This window comes from Thermobia domestica, chromosome 18 (genome assembly GCF_964235325.1).
Source record: "Thermobia domestica chromosome 18, izTheDome1.hap1.1, whole genome shotgun sequence".
NCBI lineage: Eukaryota > Metazoa > Arthropoda > Insecta > Zygentoma > Lepismatidae > Thermobia > Thermobia domestica.
Window position 1 is genome coordinate 166,908,964 of NC_137471.1, and position 21,978 is coordinate 166,930,941.

General features: G+C 34.8%; 1 protein-coding gene across 3 annotated transcripts in view; it reads right to left on the bottom strand.

Moving 5' to 3' along the window:
- LOC145676064 (uncharacterized) overlaps positions 1-10,919 on the bottom strand; it is a 60,768-nt gene extending 49,849 nt beyond the window's left edge. Inside the window, exon 1 of one of the 3 annotated variants that reach the window (XM_081746928.1) lies at positions 10,857-10,919. Coding sequence is in view for 2 of the 3 variants with exons in the window: in XM_081746927.1 (XP_081603053.1) it covers positions 10,444-10,455 (12 nt within the window). In the remaining variant the exon portion in view is untranslated. Of the gene's footprint in view, positions 1-10,443; positions 10,782-10,856 lie in introns of those variants that run through there. The other 2 variants (XM_081746927.1, XM_081746929.1) reach the window with 2 other exon arrangements.
- Between the last annotated feature and the right edge of the window lie 11,059 nt (positions 10,920-21,978).

Sequence of the window (21,978 nt, forward strand, 5' to 3'; positions counted from 1 at the left end):
ATGTTTTGCTAATAACTTACGGTATTTCTTGACTGATTTATTGTACTGGTATTTAGCGTTCATTTTACTAGAGCCTGTCTATTCCACCTGTGTCCTCGGAAACTATGCGAATTATACTTCAGTCCCACCTCGCAAACCCTTTGGAGGATGAACCCTCCCTTTGGTTAGGGAAAAGAAATGGATGACCTCAGCTATGTTGCCAATTGTCATTCAGTCATTTGATCTTCACAAGTGAAAATCGTAGGCTACTTAGAGTGGCTAATACGGCAGAGCACACCGAAATCCGTGAAATAATCCATTGTGGCTACGCTTCCGTATTTAACAATTGAAAAATCTAGGCCGCGCAACTTCTTACTCCTCTTTCAAGGGAGGTACGGGAAATCACATATCGATAGCAGCGCCAGAAAGGGCACAGATGAGATAGAAAGGCTCTATCAACGTTATATGAAATATGGACCTACTGGTTAATGTTGGATCCTAACAAAATGGGTTCTTACCAGAAATAGACCGGTCTTTCGCGCAGTAGGCGCAGAAGCTAACCACATAGCATTTAGAAAGCTCTTATATAGGGATGTAATGGGGCATATGCCCACTTAATCTCTTTACAATCCAGAGCATACGTACCTTAAAGTAACGAAAGAACAAACGTATTACGAGCGTAGGTATAGGGTATATTTTACTAAACTGAAACATTTCATAAAAAGATATCCACTTACATGGCATTTTTGTTTTGCGACTTACTGATGTTTTTCGATATTTAAAACACCAAAATCACTATTTCCAAATCTTAACAGCGAAGAGTCCTATTAGCATATATGCTTATGATACATTCCATTTCTTTTGAAAATTAAACTAAAAAGGTGTGTCTACTATGAGAAAAAGTAATATTTCTATAACGGTTATCTTTCTTATTTAGGTGTAGAAAACAGTTATTTTTTTCTTCCTTCCAAATAAATAGTAGTATATTCCTCCTCTTTTATAAATATTGGTTTGAGTCATACCTGACTTTTGTAATTAATATCATAGTTGTCAGACAATCTCCTCCTAAGCCGTCAAAGGAATTTCTTCTACAACAGTGAAAGCCACCTCCGGGAACTACGAAATTTTCTGGATTTTACCGATAGGACTCAAGTACGGTTACCAGTACCTTCACAGTATTTCTTTCACTCTCAGGAAGAAGTCTTCTGAATTCATCAATGCTACAGTTAATTACTCAAATGATATTAAAACTGTGAGTACAAATCACGTATATATAGGAGTGGCTGAACATACCGAGACTGCGATCAAATAAATGCCTTCCTTCATATTTGCACGAAGTTAGCAGTCGTGGATTATACCCTTCATTTCATAGATCGTAATTTATTTACTAAATGATGCGGAGAAGCTCCTTACTGCCCTCTTGTTGCTCTCATCCGATAGGGTGTGCATGTTGCATTATTGGGAAAATAATGAGAAAATATGTCTGCCGATGTTATACCTCTTAATTTGAAGAATTTAGGAAAAGTGCCGAAAATCTTTTTGATGCAGAGATATTTCACAGGTTTCAGTGACTTTGATCCATTTTTGCATACGATACGACAAAACTACAAGCAGCAAAGGATTCCCTTTGAACTTAAGAAAACTATTTGCAAGCGACTGATTGAACACTTATGCTCACAACCAAAAAAGCCTTTCGAAGACTAAGTCCAAAAAAGTGAACCTAAATTCATCACTATTTTCCCCATTGATCTGTGAAGAGAGATTTGCATTTCCCTCCGTTCTTTATATCGACACTAGTTCCAGTGATTGTGCCGACGACAGCCGAGCGTGATGAGGCACTGAGTCAACGTGAAGAACCTGTGAAAGCTGAAGATCGAGCGTTCGAAACTAAGCCTCAGATAATTTTTATTTCTTTATTAAACATGATGATATGATTAAATAATTAGAAATTGTTATAAGGGAAACACCCCAGTCATGGACACTATTAAAAGAAATTTAGACAAAATATGTTGTAGATGGAAGAGAATTGTAGTAATTTTGTTTCCTAGTGGTAGGCATGGTTTACACGTGCGTCTATTAAATCGTAATCATTATTGCTATATAAAACGAGTAGAATGTACTATTTGAGTTGTAACTGTAACCCTACTTTTCTAACCAGTGATACACATTCAAAAAAGTACATACAAGAAAAATCAGCAAATTTTGATGTCTAACATGCTGAGGTGTAATTTAGTACGTAACCAGTACTTGTGCGTAGGATTTTTATTTATTTTGCACTTGAAAAACGTTAAACAAAACCAATATTTGTGTGAAAACAAAATAAAAACAGGCCACTGTTGATAAGAAATTAATGTTTGGGAACAATTGAAAATAAATACCACTTTTATTATTGAAAAAAAATAAGCAATAAAGCAAACGGCTACTGAAAGATACGGTACCATTTTTCGATACAAATGCAAAAGAAAAGTTCTTTAAGGATTGCTTTTTTCTGCCTGTGTCTGGAGTTCTACTTTTTACGTTCCATTTTTATTTGTTCTTCGCTTTTTTTCTCTTCAACACTATCACACGTTTTCTCTCTAACTTCTGCTAAATTCTGGCTTTTTCTTTACGTTTTGATTCACTATACAATCTGTATTGTTCAGATGTAAGAACTGCAGGAATCCGTTCCTTCTTCTTTCTTTTGGACAACTTCAGTTTGTCCTCGGGCCAAAAAGGAGCTGGAACATCAGGATCACACCATACTAAATTGTGGGATGTAGCTGATGAGGAAGTAATTACTGTTCGTCCTGAATTGTTGGCTTCTGTGGTTTCTGAAGAGGTGTCCTTTGTGTGAAATTCTATTATCGAGGAAGCTGCCATACAGACGTCTGCATATCTGATTGTTTCTGTAAATGCAGAAAAATGTTGAACAGGCATTGACATTGTTTCAGTGAATAGAAAAAGGCTGTTCGACACGTCATCTGCTGCGGGATTTACGGTCTCACTAGGGCCCAAATCACGGAAGATTCATCCAAATCTGCTTGTGTTGGATTTGGCAAAATATTGTCGTGGAAAGGTGCAGGAATTTCTTGGATAAATTTAACATCATTCATATGAGATACATCTTCGGTTTGCACTGACTCGTTGAAGCTTCGTTATTTTAATTAGTTCCAAAGATAAAACAGAGATGTATCCTCGTTGGGTCCATTTCATAGTTGCAACTCCTCCAAACAACGTTTAAATAGTAACAGTTTTTCTCGTGAAAGTTGAGACTCAATAACTTACAGCTGTTCTCAAGTCGATCGTTGAAATACCATTTATTCGACATGAGACAAACATTTATTTGACATATTTTCCTTTGGGGCCTCGTGCCGTTGGTACAACCCCTTCAGGAATTCACACTTTAATTGTATTTTCGACTTTTTGGCAACTGTAGCTAAACATGAGGAACGAAAATGTGTGAGATATTGGCAAAAAGTTGTATAGGATCTATTCGTAAAATAATATCCCGGCACTTGTCCGTTGGAACTCAGACATGGAAATAAGTGACTCAATTCCAAACTGTGATATCTAATTGGTTCGTTTGTTTGAATGTCTGTTTCTGAATTCCAACGGCCAAAAGCCGGGATGTTATCTTACGAATAGGTCCTATATAACTTCTTGCAATATCCTACACCTTTTCATTTCATTGTCTTACGTTCAGCCAAAGTTGCCGAAAAGCCAAACATATCATTCACATTTGGACTCTTTCAGGGGCCCTACCAACGGAACGTTGTCCCATAAGAATCAATACCAGATACATTTTTGTCCTCTTTGGACTTCTAGAATCACCTACCAAGCGTTATAGTAGTTATTTTGAATCACCCCGTATATACTAACTGGAATGTGTGGAAAGTGTCAATAATTGGACCAAAGCTGCTAAACTACACCAGTAATACACCCCCCTGTCCATTACTGGTAATCGTCACAAACTATCACTTGTGCCACTTTGTTCATATAGCTTTCATGGTACTTTTTCAGTGGACATTTGTGTTATTGAGACATTTTCCAATTCTACCAGTAATGGACGGAGGGTATCCAACATAGGAAAATAGCACCTTTATCTTACCAGTCATGAACATCCCTAATATTGACGGTTCAAGTTTATTAATATACATTTTTCCACACTTATGCCTTTCCTATACCAATACCAGTGCGTAGAAGAACAAACAACCTTCAATTTGTTCATAGCTTTACTATAGCAGAGCTGCCAAGTGATGTCTATCCTTATTCAACATCTTAACAGAATGTGAAAACAAGCGCGTGCAATCGAGACCACGACTTTACCACAACCGCAGCATCCGTAGATCTAGCACACGAGACCCTAACGATCTTGAGTGTAATCAGTATATCACGTAGATAATTTTCAACACAATGCACACTTCCTTGCATTAGTGAATGTCTTATTTTTTTACAAATTTCCGCAGAAGTGTCCATTACTGGCGGCGAATTTATCCATGTCCATGACGGATGTCTGCCTTACATCTACATTTCAAATTTACGACTTTGGTGTTAAAATCGGTGTTTATTCTATACATTGCACTTTATATTTACTTTTAGTTCAAAGCCAAATACTTATAAGACTTTTGAGGTTAATATCTCTAGAATAATCAGTGACACTTGCATGAGTGGGCATTTATTCCGAAGTTTTTGGCTAAGAGCGTAATAATTGGTTCTTTTCTGCATCAATGTTTAATATTTAATTCATATAGTATTGTCGAGCGAGCGTAAGCGAGTGAAGACGGGTTAGAGCCCCGCAGGGCACGTTGTTTTCTGTCTTCATTTTAGCTAAATGGGAAGGGGGATCTGTGTTCTAGAACCTTGCTGCCATATTAGTTATGTTACCGTTACATTGAAAAGTAACTTTCTCCACGTTTCTTTAATTATTCGCTTAGCACATTTTCTACAATTTACTTTTAGACTTATTAAGCCATGATTTTTACTCACTTTTAACAGATTTTCCTGATTATTACCTTATTGTTTCACAAAATGTAATAATGTTACCTCATATTCAAGGCTGCGTGTCTAGCCATGCTTACAAAACAAATGCTCCTTATATTCCTACAATCCTAACATGCAGTAACCTTGCGCCAAGTAGTTCCCTCCGCTTGCCAAATAGCTCCATGTTTAGAACCGCTTATATAAGAAAATAAACACAACTTTCACTCTCCTTATACATTATCAAGCACAGAAAGAAGATTCATTTCTTCCCGGAAAATTTTCAAAATTTTGCTAGATACGGACGACCAACTTTGAAACTTCAACCCATGAGTATGATATTAGATTGAAAAAATTAAAATAAAGATGTAATTAGAGCTTTATGCACAAAATTCCATCACAAAAGTCGCACTATGTAGAGAAACTAGCTTCTATTATTTTTTTATTTATGAAAAGAGTTTTCATCATAAATCGATACAGAGTAGTGAATACGATGACAATGTTTTTGAAAAAACTATTATAAATAAATACAGTAAGTAAACTATAGTGCAAGTGCTTCCTTTCTGCATGTATGTCTCGTTAAGCTTTAAATTTTCGCGAATTTTATACAATACGCAATGAGTTTCTAATATTACCATATTTTTCGAATGTAAAGTAGTATACGCCAAAACAAAGGGGAAACATCGAACTTTCCAGTGATATATCGCCGCATGACAACCAGAGGAATTTAACTCCAAAAATGCAGTTTTCGTTTTCTTCATGTTTGGACATAATTTTGAAACTTGGTGTATATGGAACGTAACGCCATCTGTTCTCCTTGTCGATCATCTGTTGTAATGTAGCTCATTTACCATCTAATTAAAAACACATCTCTCTAAGAAAGTAATATTTTTGTCCTCTTGCCTGTAAACCTACGAAAATGGAGTGACGTTCCTCTGGTTCTCAGGCGACGATATGATACATAATTTTTGCATTTCTGTTTTGATATAGGAAAAGTTTTCTGTTTACATGAAGGGGAACAAATATTTAGCATTTAACCTAACCTAATATTAAAAGAAAATAGCGAAATGTTAATATTTTTTCGATTCTACAAAAAATGCTGACGCCCATCAACTACACATCAGCCTAGGAAAAAGGGCCATCATGTTCAGAATCCTTTCGTTTCGTGTTTCCACTATTATTGCAGAAGAGAAATATTCAATCATCTACACTGAAAGTGACTAAAGGACTACCTTAAGGGTCAATACTAGGTCCTCTTTTGTTTTTTATATACATTAATGATTTAGTTAACAATTTAGGCTATCAAATCAACATTATATGCTAACGATATAAATGTTCTTGTCTGTGGAGACTCAGTAGACAAGGCAGGAAGGCTCACTACAAAGACGTTAACGAAATTATTAGTTGGCCAAACATAAATAAACTTACTATGAATTTGGGGTAAAGTAGAATTGTCAAATTTTGATTCCCGGGCCAAAGAAATGAACTTATACCACTAACTACAGACTCAGCAGAATTATGTCAATCAAAATCTGTTAAATTACTTGAGGTATATGTTGATGAAGATTTAGCATGTAATATACATGTTGAATACTTTAATACTGTGGGGGATTACTGTGTTTTGTATTCCGTAGACTGCATGGAAGCTGTCATGTTCTTATACTGTAGTAGATTTTTTTTTTTTTTTTAATAATAAACTATGGTGTTATATTTTGGGGGAATTCAAGAATAAGTGCTAGTACATTCCGAATACAGAAAAAATATTAGAATAACGTTTAATATGGCTAAATGATACTCATGTAAAAATGTTTTTAAAAAATATAAATTGACATTACGTAGTTTATATATATACATATATATCACAATTATGTATGTAAACGAACACAAGGGTCTGTTTACATTAACAAATACGATTCACTCACACAATACTATGCAGAATTGTAATATGTATATCATCCACCAGAACTATCCACATTTTAGCAAAATTATCCATTGTCCATATGAACAGTACAGAATTGTATAACTAATTACCGACAAGGTATAAGGACATTAAAGAAAAACGGGAATTCATAAATACTCTGTTACAATTACTGTTAGAAAAAAGTTACCGGTACTCTGCTGAAATTTACCTTACTGATAACATATAGAGAATTTATTTATATTTGACAACTGTAAAGCTTAATTAGGGAATATCCTCATATAATAAGCTATGAACTGGCAAATAAATGAAGTGAAATGATTATGTCGGCTAGCCTAAGTAGACGATGATAATGAGAAATGAATGAAATGGTGGAATGAAGAGTGGGAAGAAACGGGAGAACCCCGGGAAACTCACGCACACGGTGTTTGTCCACCACAAAGTTTACTTGGCTCGAGCTGGGATCGAACTAGGGATCCCATGTACCAGAGGCGTACGCTCTACCACTGAACCACCGCTGCCCCGAACAGACAAATAAATATGAATATATTCATATTCATCTTAATATATATCGCTTATGTAAAAACGAAGTTGCTTTTTAGTTGTCACCTAGCACAAGTTGGTTTGTGTTTCGTGCAGTGTACTTTTTATGCATACATTTAAAAGCAGTTTTTATACGCAAATCGTAAAAGAACTGCAATTTTCAACCAATTACTTCTGTGGCCTCCTTGAATCTACGCCAAGCCAGAAACTTTCATTTTGCCCATCGTAAACCTTTCAAGAGAAAATAAGAAGGAGAGAATTACAATTTTTCAACAATCCTTTCTAGTGAACACTGGCTAAATGATACACTTATTAAGGAGCTCAATTTTGAAAACTTTAATCTTATCACTAAATTCTCTCGTGTTTCACACGAACGTGGAGGTGTATGCATCTTTGTTCACAACAGTTTAAAAGCTTCTGAAATAGATATTACAAAATTTACCTGTGAATTTGACTTTGAAGCTGTAGCCATTAAATTACCAAGTGTTAACATTTGTATTATATGCATTTATAGGTCGCCATCCGGCATATTTACTGTTTTCTTAAAGAAACTCGAAAGTCTTTTGGACTTCATACGAAAAGACTTTGAAAAAATGATCATCTGTGGTGATATTAATGTAAATTGGATAGTGGAAGCAAAAAAGAAATCCGATCTACGAGATCTGCTGAATGTGTACAATCTCCAAGCGCTAGTGGATGTACCGACACGTCATAATAAAAGTGCGCTAGATCAGTTCATCATTAGTAAAAATCAATTTGCCTATAACCTTGAAGTATTTGATCCCGGTTTCTCTGATCATGATGCGATTATTTTAAAAATCACTTTAAACAATACCACTGTTCTTAACTCTAAAGTATACACAGTTACAAAGAGAATTTTCTCCAGTCATAATATGGAATATCTAAATTTCTTGCTTTCTCACGAGTCTTGGAATGGCATATACAATACGTCTAACACTGAATATAAGTTTAAATACTTCTTTGAAACTTTCTTACATTACTTCAATATGGCGTTTCCAAAAGTTACTCGTAAAATCCGGACGTCGTCCACTAAATCGTGGTTAACTAAAGGCATTAAAATTTCTAAAAGTAACCTATTTAGATATAATAGATTACTCAAAATAAATACATCACTTCCTCACAGCTTTCGAAATTATATTTTTAAGTACAGGAAAATATACAGAAGAGTAATTAAAACAGCTAAATTACTATCAAATAGCTCCACAATACTTAATTCTACTAATAAAGCTAAAACTATGTGGAAAATCTTAAATGGTAGAACAAACAACAAAAAGAGCGACTTTGAGTATGTTAAAGTTGGGGACGAAATTATTAAAGAACCTAAGCGGATTGCAGATGTCTTCAATGATTATTTTCTAGACAGTGTACCATTACCTGACCCCATACAAGCGAGTTATGACGACTCGATGAAATTTCCAATGCATTCACATACGATCTTTTTAATTCCAGCAACAGTAGAGGAGTTATGGAAAATATTGAGTAAGATGTCTAATTCGGGATCTTCAGGTTTTGATGAAGTTCCAGTGACTGTTATTAAATTTTGTTTTCCTTTCATTGTAAATCATCTCTGTTATTTAATTAACCTATCTCTTGAGAATGGATGTTTTCCATCAGTGTTAAAAGTGGCAAAAGTAATTCCTCTCCATAAAAAGGGGAGTATGCATGATGTAAGAAATTATCGCCCAGTCTCCATTCTTTCCACGTTTTCAAAAATTTTTGAATATGTAATGAAGTCACGACTCTGCAATTTTTTGAAGTCATGTAACTTACTATCACCATCACAACATGGCTTCCAAAATAAGAAAAGTATTGAAACAGCCTTGTTTGATTACATGTCCAATATAGCTCTTGAATTAAAAAACAGTAAATATGTTGTTGGCCTATTCATCGACTTATCCAAAGCTTTTGATACAATTGATCATGCTATTCTTTTAAGCAAGTTGTATGCTTATGGTATTAGAGGAGTAGCTTACAACTGGTTTCTCTCTTATTTATCCAGTAGGCAACAAGCGGTACAAATATCAAAATTAGCTGCAGATGGGTTTCAAACAACTTGTTCGTCTTTGTCAACTGTAGTCAGAGGTGTTCCTCAAGGTTCCATTTTGGGTCCTATTCTCTTCCTGATATATATAAATGACTTGTTAGAATTTATGCATCCAGCGAAATGTATTCTATATGCTGATGACATCAGTATGATAATATCAGGAAAATCAATAGAAGAAGTTGAGAGGAAATCTGACATTTTTACGGACAAATTAGTAAAATGGATAACAGCGAATAGGTTAATTATAAATCATGATAAATCGATTCTCTTACATTTTCATTTTCCAGGAAAACCGCGTATATCACCTAGAATAAAAATATCTTCTAACTTACTCCAATATTCTTGCATAACAAAGCTTTTAGGTGTAATCATAAGTGATGATCTTTCATGGTCTGCTCATATCTCCACTTTAAACAAGAAACTAAGTAGCGTGTGTTTTGCCTTATACAAACTTCAAGGTACTGTATCGAGAGAAGCACTTCTTAGCTTTTACTACGCCAAGTTTAATTCATTAATTAACTTCGGCATAATACACTGGGGATCTGCTGAAAATAGTTTAAGCACTTTCCGATTGCAAAAGAAAGCGATTAGAATAATTTTTGGGTTACCCACAAAATCGTCATGTAAAAAGGTTTTCATAGAAGCAAAAATTTTAACACTCCCCAGCTTATACATCTATAAATCTATTCTTTTTACTGTGAAAAACAAGCATCTTTTTATCTTTAATAAAAATGTTCATAGCCATAATACAAGACAAGGTAGTGACATATTTGTGACGCATCAAAAATATGCTAATATAAGCAAAACCGTGTACATGAATTGTGTCAGATTGTATAATAAACTTCCTCTGTACTTGAAAAATATGACCAATGTTTCCATTCTTGGTAAGACTTTATATAATCTACTCACTGAAAAGTGCTATTACACAATTAAAGAATATTTAAATGACTCATTAACTGAAGAGTTGGTTACAGATACTTACCCGTGAGTACATGCCTGGTGTGGTAGAAACAGTTACCTAATTATGTGGTTTTGTATTTTTAGAAAGATTACATGATGTATACTTCTGGTACTTGACAATATTGTATGTTTTTTTTTTCTGACAACTGTAATGCTTACATGAGAATTTCTCATGCTTTGTAAGCTAATGAAACAGGCAAATAAATGAAATGAAATGAAATGAAAAAGTGGTGCGCTAAAAGTAAACTATTACGGTAGATTTTAAACCAATATATTTCTTAAACCGAAAATTGTGTAAGACGTTTAAAAAACTATTTCTAGTGAATGCTATGAGTTTCATCTACACGAAGTACGATGTTGCTATGTGGCTCACCGAAAAATATTTTGGAGGACAATCAAAATAACCATTACGATATCTTTGCATGAAACACTAACCTGATTCTTAAATATTTATCAATTCACGTTGGCATATTTTCTTTATTTCTTCTCCTAAAACACTAATGATCACTGTTGCCAACACTTATCAGCAAAATGTCGCTAAATTCAGTTCCGAAAGTAGCTAAAAACTGGTATTTGTCGGGTTTGAGATTGAAAATAGTTTCTTTATTTATTCTCATTTTTCTTTATTTTCTCTTTGCGAAACAACATAAAGTAAACCGTACGTAAACATAAGCAGAGCTCCCTCGTGGCAAAGCGGTTATTGTACGCGCCTTTGGAGTGACACATGGAGGTTAGATTTCCGGCGGAAGCTCATTAGGTTGAGATCCCTTCAAGCTTTAATTCTAAAATAGAAACCATGTAAAATAGTTATATATTCGCAAAAAAACACTATCTCCTCCTCTATACTTCTTCTCCTCAGGATTTACTGTGCTTAGTTAAAAAAAAAAATACGGCACTTCTAAGGAGGAGTAAAAAAAAAACAGAAAAACAGATCGCACACTTTAGTCCCCTTAATTTATCAATTACACCTCACTGCACTACATAGTACACTACTGCACTACATAGTAGTATAATTAAAAAAAATTCGAAATACCCTAGTTCATTGATGAGCGAACTACGTCCCGCGGGCCAGATGCGATCCCCTGAAAGACCATCCGTCCCGCGACATGTTATCTAATCTAACAATGAGATGAAGAATGGGATTTCTTCGAAAGAGTTGTATTAGAACAGGGATGCAAATAAACAACAAAATTTTACCAGCCCAAGAAAAAAATCTACTAGCCCACATCCCAGAATAGAAATTATTTAATTACTTACCTTCGGTATGATATTAAATACTGGCCCGCACCGATGAACCACTCGCCTCGGGCGAGTGGGCGAATGGTTATTTGCGTCCCTGAGCAAGAGATGAGAACTAACTTTATTTCTGGGAGTCACTGTAGGCTAGCTCGAACCAGTCAAGAAATTAATTCTTAATTGGGAATAATATTACAAAATTTGTCGAATGTACCATCTTACTTTCATAAATTATATTGGCCCACCTAAGATTTTTCTTTTCTTCTTTGGCCCTCTTCTAGGAAAGTTTGCCCATCACTGTTATAGTACTTTTTTTTACTTTGTCAGTTGTAACAAGCCACAGGGAAGTCTCAATTGTATCGCACATTGTGTATTCAGGTGGCGATGTTATGAACTTATACAGGTTATTCCCGAATTGTGACCAGTGGAACACACATAGGGATGGACACAAGCGAGTTCGAGCGAGTTTTCTCCGAAACTCGACTCGACTCGAAACAGACATCTTTGAGCTCGACTCGAGAACTCGGTTCCTTTCCTTTCCTTCAACTCGACTCGAATTCAGGTCGAGTTTCAAGTCGAGTCGAGCCAAAACGAGGCAATTCGAACTAAGCCCTGTATGTAGTTCCAAGTACTCTCTTCAAGTATCCTACATAGATAATATAATTATCAATGATACTGCTACTACTACTACATATATTATTATTATTATTATTATTATTATTATTATTATTATTATTATTATTATTATTATTATTATTATTATAACACCGTGTATAGCAATGAAAGGTAGGCGGTTTGTATTTGAATAATAAAATCTAGTTGACTGTAGATTTCGGTCGTCGACAAGCCTTCAAGAGGAAAGTACATCGGTCACAAGGTTCTGGGTTTGTGTTCCGTACGAGCAAGTATTCGCGCTCGAGCCAAAAATTGTTAAAAGTAAGAGGGCACCATCCAAACATGATCAAAACCACTCGGTCCGGTTTTAGTGTTGTCAATAGCTCGAGCAGCTCGGCTCAAAGCTCATTCGCTATCGAGCCGAACCGAAAAGTGAGCCGAGCCAACAGCTCACCCAACCGAACTGGCTCAAACTCATGACTCACCCGAACCGAACCGAACTGATTGCTCACTTCAATCGAACTGGCTCAAACCGATGGTTCACCCGAGCCGAACCGAGCTGATTGCTCACCCCAACCGAGCCATCGGCTCAGTTGAGCTGAGTCGAGCCGAGCCGATGGATGGAGCTGGCGCGAGCCAATGGCTAACATGAGCCGAGTCGGTGGCTCATCCCAACCGAGCCGGTTGTATCCATCGGCTCAATTAAGCCAAGTCGATGGCTTGTCCTAAGCCGGCTCGAGCTGTTCGTTCAATTAAACCGAGCCGAGCCGTTGACATCACTACCCGGGTTGGGCTTCTGTTTGGACTCAAAAATTCTATCGCGAAGGTAACAGTCTTGATGGTAAGAACTACAGTACTATACACTTATATTGGTGCTCACGACATTTGAGACTGTCTCATTGTAAAAATCTACACTTGTCTCGATATCGAGACGAGTCACACTACAAGTATCCCACAAGATGCACTAAAAGTACGAGGCGAGATGCACCCCTGTCGTAACCAACACTAAAAGTATTCCACATTACTGGTTATATTTATCATTGTTTTCGATTTCGTCTAATGAGGCCATGATTTCAAAACGAGTTTAAACGAGCGAGCCATTTATTAAACTCGACCTCAAAACAGCGACTCGGTTCGGAACTCGACAAGAGAAAATCACCTTTGACTCGACTCGAAACTCGTGTAGAATTAGAGTAGAGTTTCGAGTCAAGTTAAGTTTTAGCTCGACTCGTGCCCATCGCAAAACTCACATAATGATTTGCGTTCGTTTTGTTCAGCAATCTCTTGATAATTGCTCATTAAGTAATATCAAAATGTTGAGAAAGCAAAGCACAAAGAAGTCGTCAGTTTTATCGCCAGGATACTTCAAAAGTCACTGAAAAAGTCGTTAGTCGCTTTTGTTAAAATTTTGTCCCTAACTGCCTCCTTAAATTCACTAAATTTAGCGACTTGTCGCTAACATCGGCAACACTGCTAACGGTTAAAGAACTTTGTGCCTTGTACATACGTTATGTAGGTTACAAACGAAAAATTGTTGACACTTTACCCTTACCTCAGAAGTTCCCGCTACTTGATGCCATTGTCTTGTCTTCTTCACCATAACTGGTGTTAATTATTCTGAAGATCTAGATGCACCCATGAAATTTTGTGCAACAAATGTGCTTACTGCTTGATGTTAATTATTATTTTGTTTGGAATGAATGACTTAATTTTTTTAACTTTTTTATTTTTTTTATAAGTTAATTCCTGTATGCTGTAAGAATTGAATCATTGCTTGGATAACCTTCCAATTATTAGATCCGAGAATATATTTATATGAGAAAGGGGAGTAACCCAGATGAAGATATAATTGATGCAGTAGAGTTGGTCTAATACTCTGATAGGATTCACATTCGAATAGTATGTGGTTTAAGGTACCAATCCCCTTGTCACACCAACAATGATATGTCAACTTTTTCCTAATTTGGTATAATTTAGTAGGAATCAAAGCTGTACTAAATAAGACTCGGTAATAAATTATTACTTCACTTCTTGACCATAATTTTAGATTTTTTAAGTTATCAAAATTATTAAGCCTTCTAATTTCCCAGTATAATTTTCCAGCTTTTAAGTCAGTATTAGTTAGCCACTTATTAGATTCTTCTGTGATGTATTTAGTTATCAGATATTTGAGAGTAGTTGGTGCTAATTTGATATTTGATATCTTTTCTTCTTTACAAGCTAGTTTTGCAGCTGAGTCAATAATATTAAGGTTGTTATCTATGTCTTCGTGGGCCTTGCTGAAGATGAATATTATCTTGTATTTATTTGTAACCATTCTTGAATATAAGTATTTGATGTTTAAAATTGACCACGATGTATGTTTATTCCAATGGGTGGCCTGTAGAGGTTGTAACACACTTAGAGAATCTGTGCATATGGCCGAGTTTATTATATTATTTCTTTTTATGTAAAGTAACGCTTGACATACTGCGAATGCTTCACCTTCGTATATGGATGTGAACATTGGTAATTTAAATTTTTCCAAGATTTTTTGTTCAGGAATGTAGAATGCCGCTCCTCGGATATTTTGATGCGTCCGTGTAAACTAATATGGTTTCTTTATCTAAGGAGTTAAAAGTATTTTCCCAAACATTTTTGTATATAGATTTTCTTAAGTCTGGATGATGAATTTTTAAGAAGTTAGGAATTTTGGCTGTTATTAAAGTTAAGTTGGTCTGATAATTCCAAACATAACAACTGATTGTTGGTACCTTTTGATTGTGCCTGCCTATGGTTTTTAAATTACAGTATGCTTGAAAAAACCAGGATGGATTTTTTTTGTAAGGTGTATTTCTTTTGCTCGGAAGAATATCTAAGTCGTGTAGTTTTGCAATTATTGATGACCATGATTTGCCATTGCATTTAAAACAAAGTGAAGTGATTTTTCCTTATACGTAAAAGCAATGGTGTACTACCAATTTCGCATAGGAAGGCCTGTTTTGGGCAAAATGAAGGTTGCGCAAATATCAACTTTGCCAAAGAGTAAATATTTTGTTCCATTTTGTTTAACTGAGATTGATTAAGCGTCATGAAGATAATGCCATAAAACATCTTTGCTAGGAATCCTTGTTTTAAAATTGTTACCAGAGAAGAAGGGTTTATTCCCCATTTTTTGGATGATAAACATCTCAACAATTTATAATATTTCATAGCTTATTCTTGTAGATATGTAATATGGGTTTTCGAAGCTAGTTTTTTGTCCAAAATTATGCCAAGGTATTTAAGGGAGTTTACTGAAATAATTCTCGTTTGGTGAATTTGTAAATTATATTGGTTGTAACTTCTCTTTCTATTGAATATTATGAATTTAGTTTTATTCCAATTGAGATCAAAACCATTTTGGGTCATCCAAGTATTTATTAGTGATAAGTGTTGTTCCAACATAGGTATGCTTTCGTTTATGTTCTTGGATTGCAAGGTTACTAGTATGTCGTCTGCAAAACTTATTATTTGGCAAGGTGACCAATCTTTAACCATTAAATCTAAAATGTAAATATTAAATAAAATGGGACTAAGCTTGCTACCTTGAAGTAGTCCCAGAGACGTTTCTTGAGGAGGGGAGTAGGTGTTTATTTTTGTAAACTTTAATAAATATTTTCCTATTAATTAGTGAGTTATGAATAATCCTGATCATTTTTCCAAAGATCTTTATGTGGTGTAACTTCTGTATTAATATGTCTAAATTCACATTATCGTATGCACCTTGTATATCTAAAGAAACTGCTAAGAGATGTTGTCTTGAATAAAAAGATTTGTAGATATCTGCGATGAAAAGAGACAGAGCATCAAATGTTAAATAATTCTTTCTGAATCCTGTTATGTTGGGCGGAAAGATTTGATTATGTTCTAAACACCATAAAAGTCGATTCAGGATTAGATTCTTAAAAATTTTCAAAGAGCACGTTAATAGTGCGATTGGTCGAAAGTTGTTAGAATGTTCCGTAGGGTTGGGTTTCGGAATAGGAATTACTAGAATTTTCTTCCATTGTGACGGTATTGCTCCAGAGTTCCAGATGTTGTTATAATAATTCAATAGAATCTGTAAGCCTGAAGTAGGTAGGTGTCTATAATGGTTAAAACTTATTCCATCAATTCCTGGCGTTGTGTTTTTCTTTATATTGTTGACTACTAACTGTAATTCCTGTAAGGAAAAGTCTTTATCTAACATGGAATTAGTGTTAGCAAATAAATAGTTCGTAAGTTGTAATCTATCATTATTAACAGTACATGGAGTAAGTTTCATATGAAATTTTTCATACCATAATCTGTCAAAAACTGATAATAAATTGTTGGCTTCAGTTTGATTGTACTTAAATTGTTTCCAAAATTTCCAAATCTTATATGAATTAGTTCTGTCAGTCACTGAATTACAAAACTCTTGCCAATGCTGGCGTTTGGTGTTATTTATTATTAATTTGGAATACGCTTTTTGTCCTTGATATTTTCTAAAATTATCTAAGGATTTAGTATTGATGAAATTTTTGAAGTACGAAATGCATTTATTAATATTTTTGACACTCTACACTCCACCACACAGGCTTCAAAGGATGTTGACGATGATTAGTCTTTTTATTATCTTGAAGTTTATTTTTATTTGTATGCTTTTCTACTAGAGTTGCTGATGTTGCAGATTTCTTTATTAACTTGAATATTTCCGAATCCGTCCTGAGGTTGAGACAATTATCCTGAATTATTTTATTATAGACAGTCCAGTTAATCGCTTGTGATACATGCTGTAACTTGGAGTTAAAAGTTAACGTATTATCTGTAAGTGGAAGAAGTACAATACCTAGTTTTATGAGTTCTGAAAATTATCGGAAAATGATCGCTATGACATGGGTGATGATATGTGGTCGATTCTGTCTCTATGTAGTGAGTAACTCTTGACAAAGTTAAGTCAGGTGCGCTGAACGAATTATACTGAACTCTAGTGGGAGAGCCATTGTTTAAGAAAGCAAAAGGAGATTTATTTAATATGTTAAGAAAGCGACGACCAGCCGAATCAGTTCTATTTGCTTCCCAAATTGTATGAGATATATTAAAATCTCCTCCAATGTAATCTATTTGAGGGTGATTGAGGAGTAAGGATTCCCAGAAAGATACATCTACTTTAACTTTTGGAGGGATATATATATATATATATATATATATATATATATATATATATATATATATATATATATATATATTAACCAGTTTTATATCATTAAGTTGTATTCCCATATACTGGATGTGACTGATGAGGAGGTAAAGATAAATTAAATAGTTGATAAGACAAGTGATTTTTAATACCAATAGTGATCCCTCCATGAGAGTCTTGTCTGATGTGATTCAGACATTTATAACCGGTAATTTGTAACGGAATTCGCGGGTTACACAAAGTTTCTTGAAGAAGAATTAGATCAGGATGGAACACATTAATCAAAAATTTTAAATGATGATTTTTTCCATAAATGCTTTGTGGATTCTATTGTAAAATGGTTAGCTGTCTAACATTCGCCATTTTCATGAAGATAATGATAAGTATTTAAGCGAAAATGCTTAGACAATAACTATTTTTTATATATTTTTTTTGGAAAAATCCTACGTAATGACAAGCTTTTTTTAACTGAGAGAAGAAATTTCTTTCATGAATGCAATGAGTTCTGTGTTGTCGAGTTTAGAATCATACTTATTCTGGAGTAATGTCTGGAATATCGTTGGGAAACGTTGCATGACAACATTTAGTTGTGCTGAATTAGTTCGTAAAAATTCCTTTAACTCTCGTCTTCTTCAGAATGTTGTGTGTCGTCTATCGAAGTAGAACGTTTTGATTTGTTATGTGCACTGTTACTAAATGAGAAGAGTTGAGTTGTTTCCTTATTAAAATTAATAGTGCTAGCTAATTCCTGTTTTGGATTAGACTTACGACTGAATAGTCTTCTTGTTGACAACGAATCTGGTTCCTTGCTTGTGGATGAAAATAAGCTTCTTTCTTTTCTAATAGGAAGTGATTTTTGCAACCAAGATTTAGAAGAACAAGCTTGTTCCGTAACTGTATTTAATTCTGTTTTTATTGGCTGTTTCCTAACTGTGGGTTTTTTTGAAAAAAAAAACCTTATGACCCTGTTGGAATAAGTATTTTCATTTAAATTTTTCCGTTTCTTCTCTGGTGGACTACTTGTAATGTCCTCCCTGGATTTATCTGACGATTTCGAAAAGTTCCTAGAGACAACAGTTGAATATGTATAAAAATTGGTACCAGAATCTACTGATGTTTTAAAAGACTTATTTGAATGTCCGGGGAGATTTTGGGATGGCAATACTTGTGGGAAATTTTGAGTCAAAGGTGGCGGTGGTTTTATTATCAAATTAGCTTAGTTGAACGATAGTTTCTCCTTCGCCATTAAAGTCATAATTTGTTGTTGTCGTAGTCTTTCTGGACATTGATTGTAGTCCGCTCTATGATTATTACCACAGTTAACGCATTTTGTTGGATTTGTACAAGTGTCTGGAGAATGTGATTGGCCACATTTTACACAAGTTATTTTTTTGGAATGACATTTGGTCCTTCTATGTCCGTACCTGTAACATCCCATGATGCATTGTTTGGTGGTGGGAATATAAAGGTGAACATCTCTTTTTAAATAATACAGCTTGACTTCGTTTGGAAGGTGCTGGGAGTCGAACGTTAGGATGATGGTAGAAGTAGGTTGTAAGACATCGTGATTATCCTTTCTATGGATACGTCTTACTGAAGTTACAGGAATGTCACTTTGTATATCATTTAGTAAATCATCCGTAGAGATGTCAGTATCTATGCCAAAAATTACCCCTGTTGAATATAGTAAGTGATTGGGTATAAATGTTTCCCATTTGTTTGTAGTTAGTATAGGATGAGTGAGGAAATTATTTGCTTCGGCACCAGATCGAAACTTGACTTTGATTAAGTTGCATCCTATTTTGTCTATTACTTCTATACCCGGTATTTCTGCATAGTAAATTTGTCTACTTATTGACATTATATGTTTTTTACCCAATTCTTCAAAATTGGAACGAATGGAAACAATATAAGGAGTTAAGTGATGATCCTTATATTTATTTACTCCTACTTGCGTAGCATTAGTGTGGGGACTTGTTATATGTTTGTCATTATCGGTTAATGACTGGGTTACTGGCAAAGAAATCATGCTAGTATGTAAAGTATCTTTCTCCTTAGGATTACCAGTATTTGTATTTGTAGATTCTACTTCCATTCTGGAACAATCTGAAGTTTTTTATACATCTAAAGTCTCTGAGTTGGAAGATTCCATCATGGCGCCTTTAAATTCCATGTGCTAGAACATGCATACAATCGAGGTTTATGTTACACATTATATACGTTATTTTGTAGCTACTGAAGTTGAAAATTGATAATAAAGAGAGATATTTACAAAACACCTGAATGAAATAGTATTTACACACTTGAAAGAATTAAAAACGATCTCACCTATCTGGTGCAATAATCCTAGTTTAATAGTTCAGGAATGTTCTAGTAACGTTGATCACTACACTCTACACTAGGCGAATGTATTGTCTGTGATTTACGTTTTACTTCACTCCACAGTTTTATAATAACAAGGAGTCAATAAATCTTGTTACACGTAGCACACAATGTGATAGTTCTAATCGAAACTGCTTCAAATGTTATTATGTTTTTCCATTCTTCGCTATGCCGCTGTCACTGCACACTAATTCTGCATATTTTTGTGAGTAATATCTCAACAAATACTCATATTGTTACGTCTTCCCTGATATATTTTTGAGAGCTAGCCTCGCGCCGGGTGCGCTTTCGCAAGATCTGACTAACGCAAGGTAGCCTCGCGCCGGGTATGCTTTCGCAAATTCTGAATAACGCAAATAGCAATATTTGCAATGGAATTTCCAAGCTTCGGAAATTTCAGTGTAAAAGTTACTGAAATATTTAAGCATTCTTCCGTACAGAGAACAATAATATATAATTAACTGAGGCGGAAAATCAGTCCGTCTCAACGTCTCATATAGCCTCGCTGCTGACCAGGACGTTAAACTCAAAATCAACTCAACTCAACTTTTCCTAAACTCCATTTTAATTACCCCAAATCATAGTTTTTACAACTTGTTTATTTGTAGTATAGAGCATAGATACCGTTAGGAAAAGCAGAAGCAGAACATTTTTACCCCTGATGGGTACCGCCTCTGGTGGCCGAATTCTAAACTACACTCAGGTGGCGGGTTGCGAAAGAATTCGTCTGGACTATTGTTTATATCATCAACATATGAATAAATTGAGATCAAACATTTACGTAGGACAAACAATAAGCCTAAATAGCAACAACATGATACATAACTGGTTTACGTATTTTTTAAAAATATTTGGAGCTGTCATCCTTTCAGATGCTAGATAAACAAAAAATCCGTCTTGGTGCTGAGTTGTCTGCCTGTTCCCTCCTTCAGACAAACCACCTGCCTCAGTCGCAGAAGTGGCTGAGAAAAATCTTTTTGACTGAACGGAAAGCATGTTGGAAACGAAATATCGATGCGGAGCCGCGTAATACATTTTTCTTAACTGTTATCGGAATTTCCAAGAACATTTTAATATTAAATATTACTTATTAATAATATACCCTTTAAATCTGATACTGCTGACATAAACTATGTTTTCTTTGTTTTTCTTCTGTCAGACTCGCTTACCAGCCAAACTTTACTTAACGGTTCTTCTCAGAGGTGTGAAAATACAGGTCAGATTGGATTTCTCACACCTATTGTCACAAAAATTAAGCATTAAAGTGTGTAGCCTACCCGCAAACAATAGAGTTGAGTTTGGAAGTAACAATAGTTGCTGGTCAATGCTTCTAACTTAATTTCATTTCCCTGATTTCCGTTCCTTATAGAATATACGTTATAAACCTGCTTCTTTTTGGACTTGCCCCCTACTTTAAGTTAGCAACTAGGTTAGCTCAAAGGTTATTGAACTCTTGGCTTCTCGAATTTTCCCGTTGTGTGATGCGAAAGTTGAGATTTTGTGAAGATGAGTGCTTCTTAGACAGATTTTTTTAGTAATACGTTTGGACTCTAATATGAATACCAGTTTTGAATTTAAGTACTTCCATTAATATATATTTATATGTCTGAATTAATCCTAATACAATTAAAAATATTACTTAATTTGGCTTTTAAGTTATATTAATATGTATATATAAATTACTATATTTACATTTTGATACACAAATCACGTTGACGGGGCTGTCAGCTTACAAGGGGTGACTTTAGGATTTTAAGTTTTGGTAAGCCCGCTCCCTCGCTATTGGATTTATACAGTCTTAGGAAGTAACGTAATGGAAGCAATGTTTCCTAGTATCGCGTTACATTTTTTGCGAAGTAACTTTAACGGTAACGCATTACAATTTTTTTAAGTAACGCACCTAGTTTGCGTTACTTTTTTTGCGTTACATATCGGATGAGTAATATATGTATATTTTTCCGAAACAAATTTTCCTTTGCTGTAAGTGACTTTTCAGAATGGAACAATGGAGTATTCGTTCCTTTCTTTGCAAGATGTGAATCAAAAAATCGATTTTTGAGTTAAGACCAGGCCCGAATTCCTCTTTAGAAGCTCTATAATTCTCTTTATTAGCAGTTATCTAAATTCCCATATATAATTCTC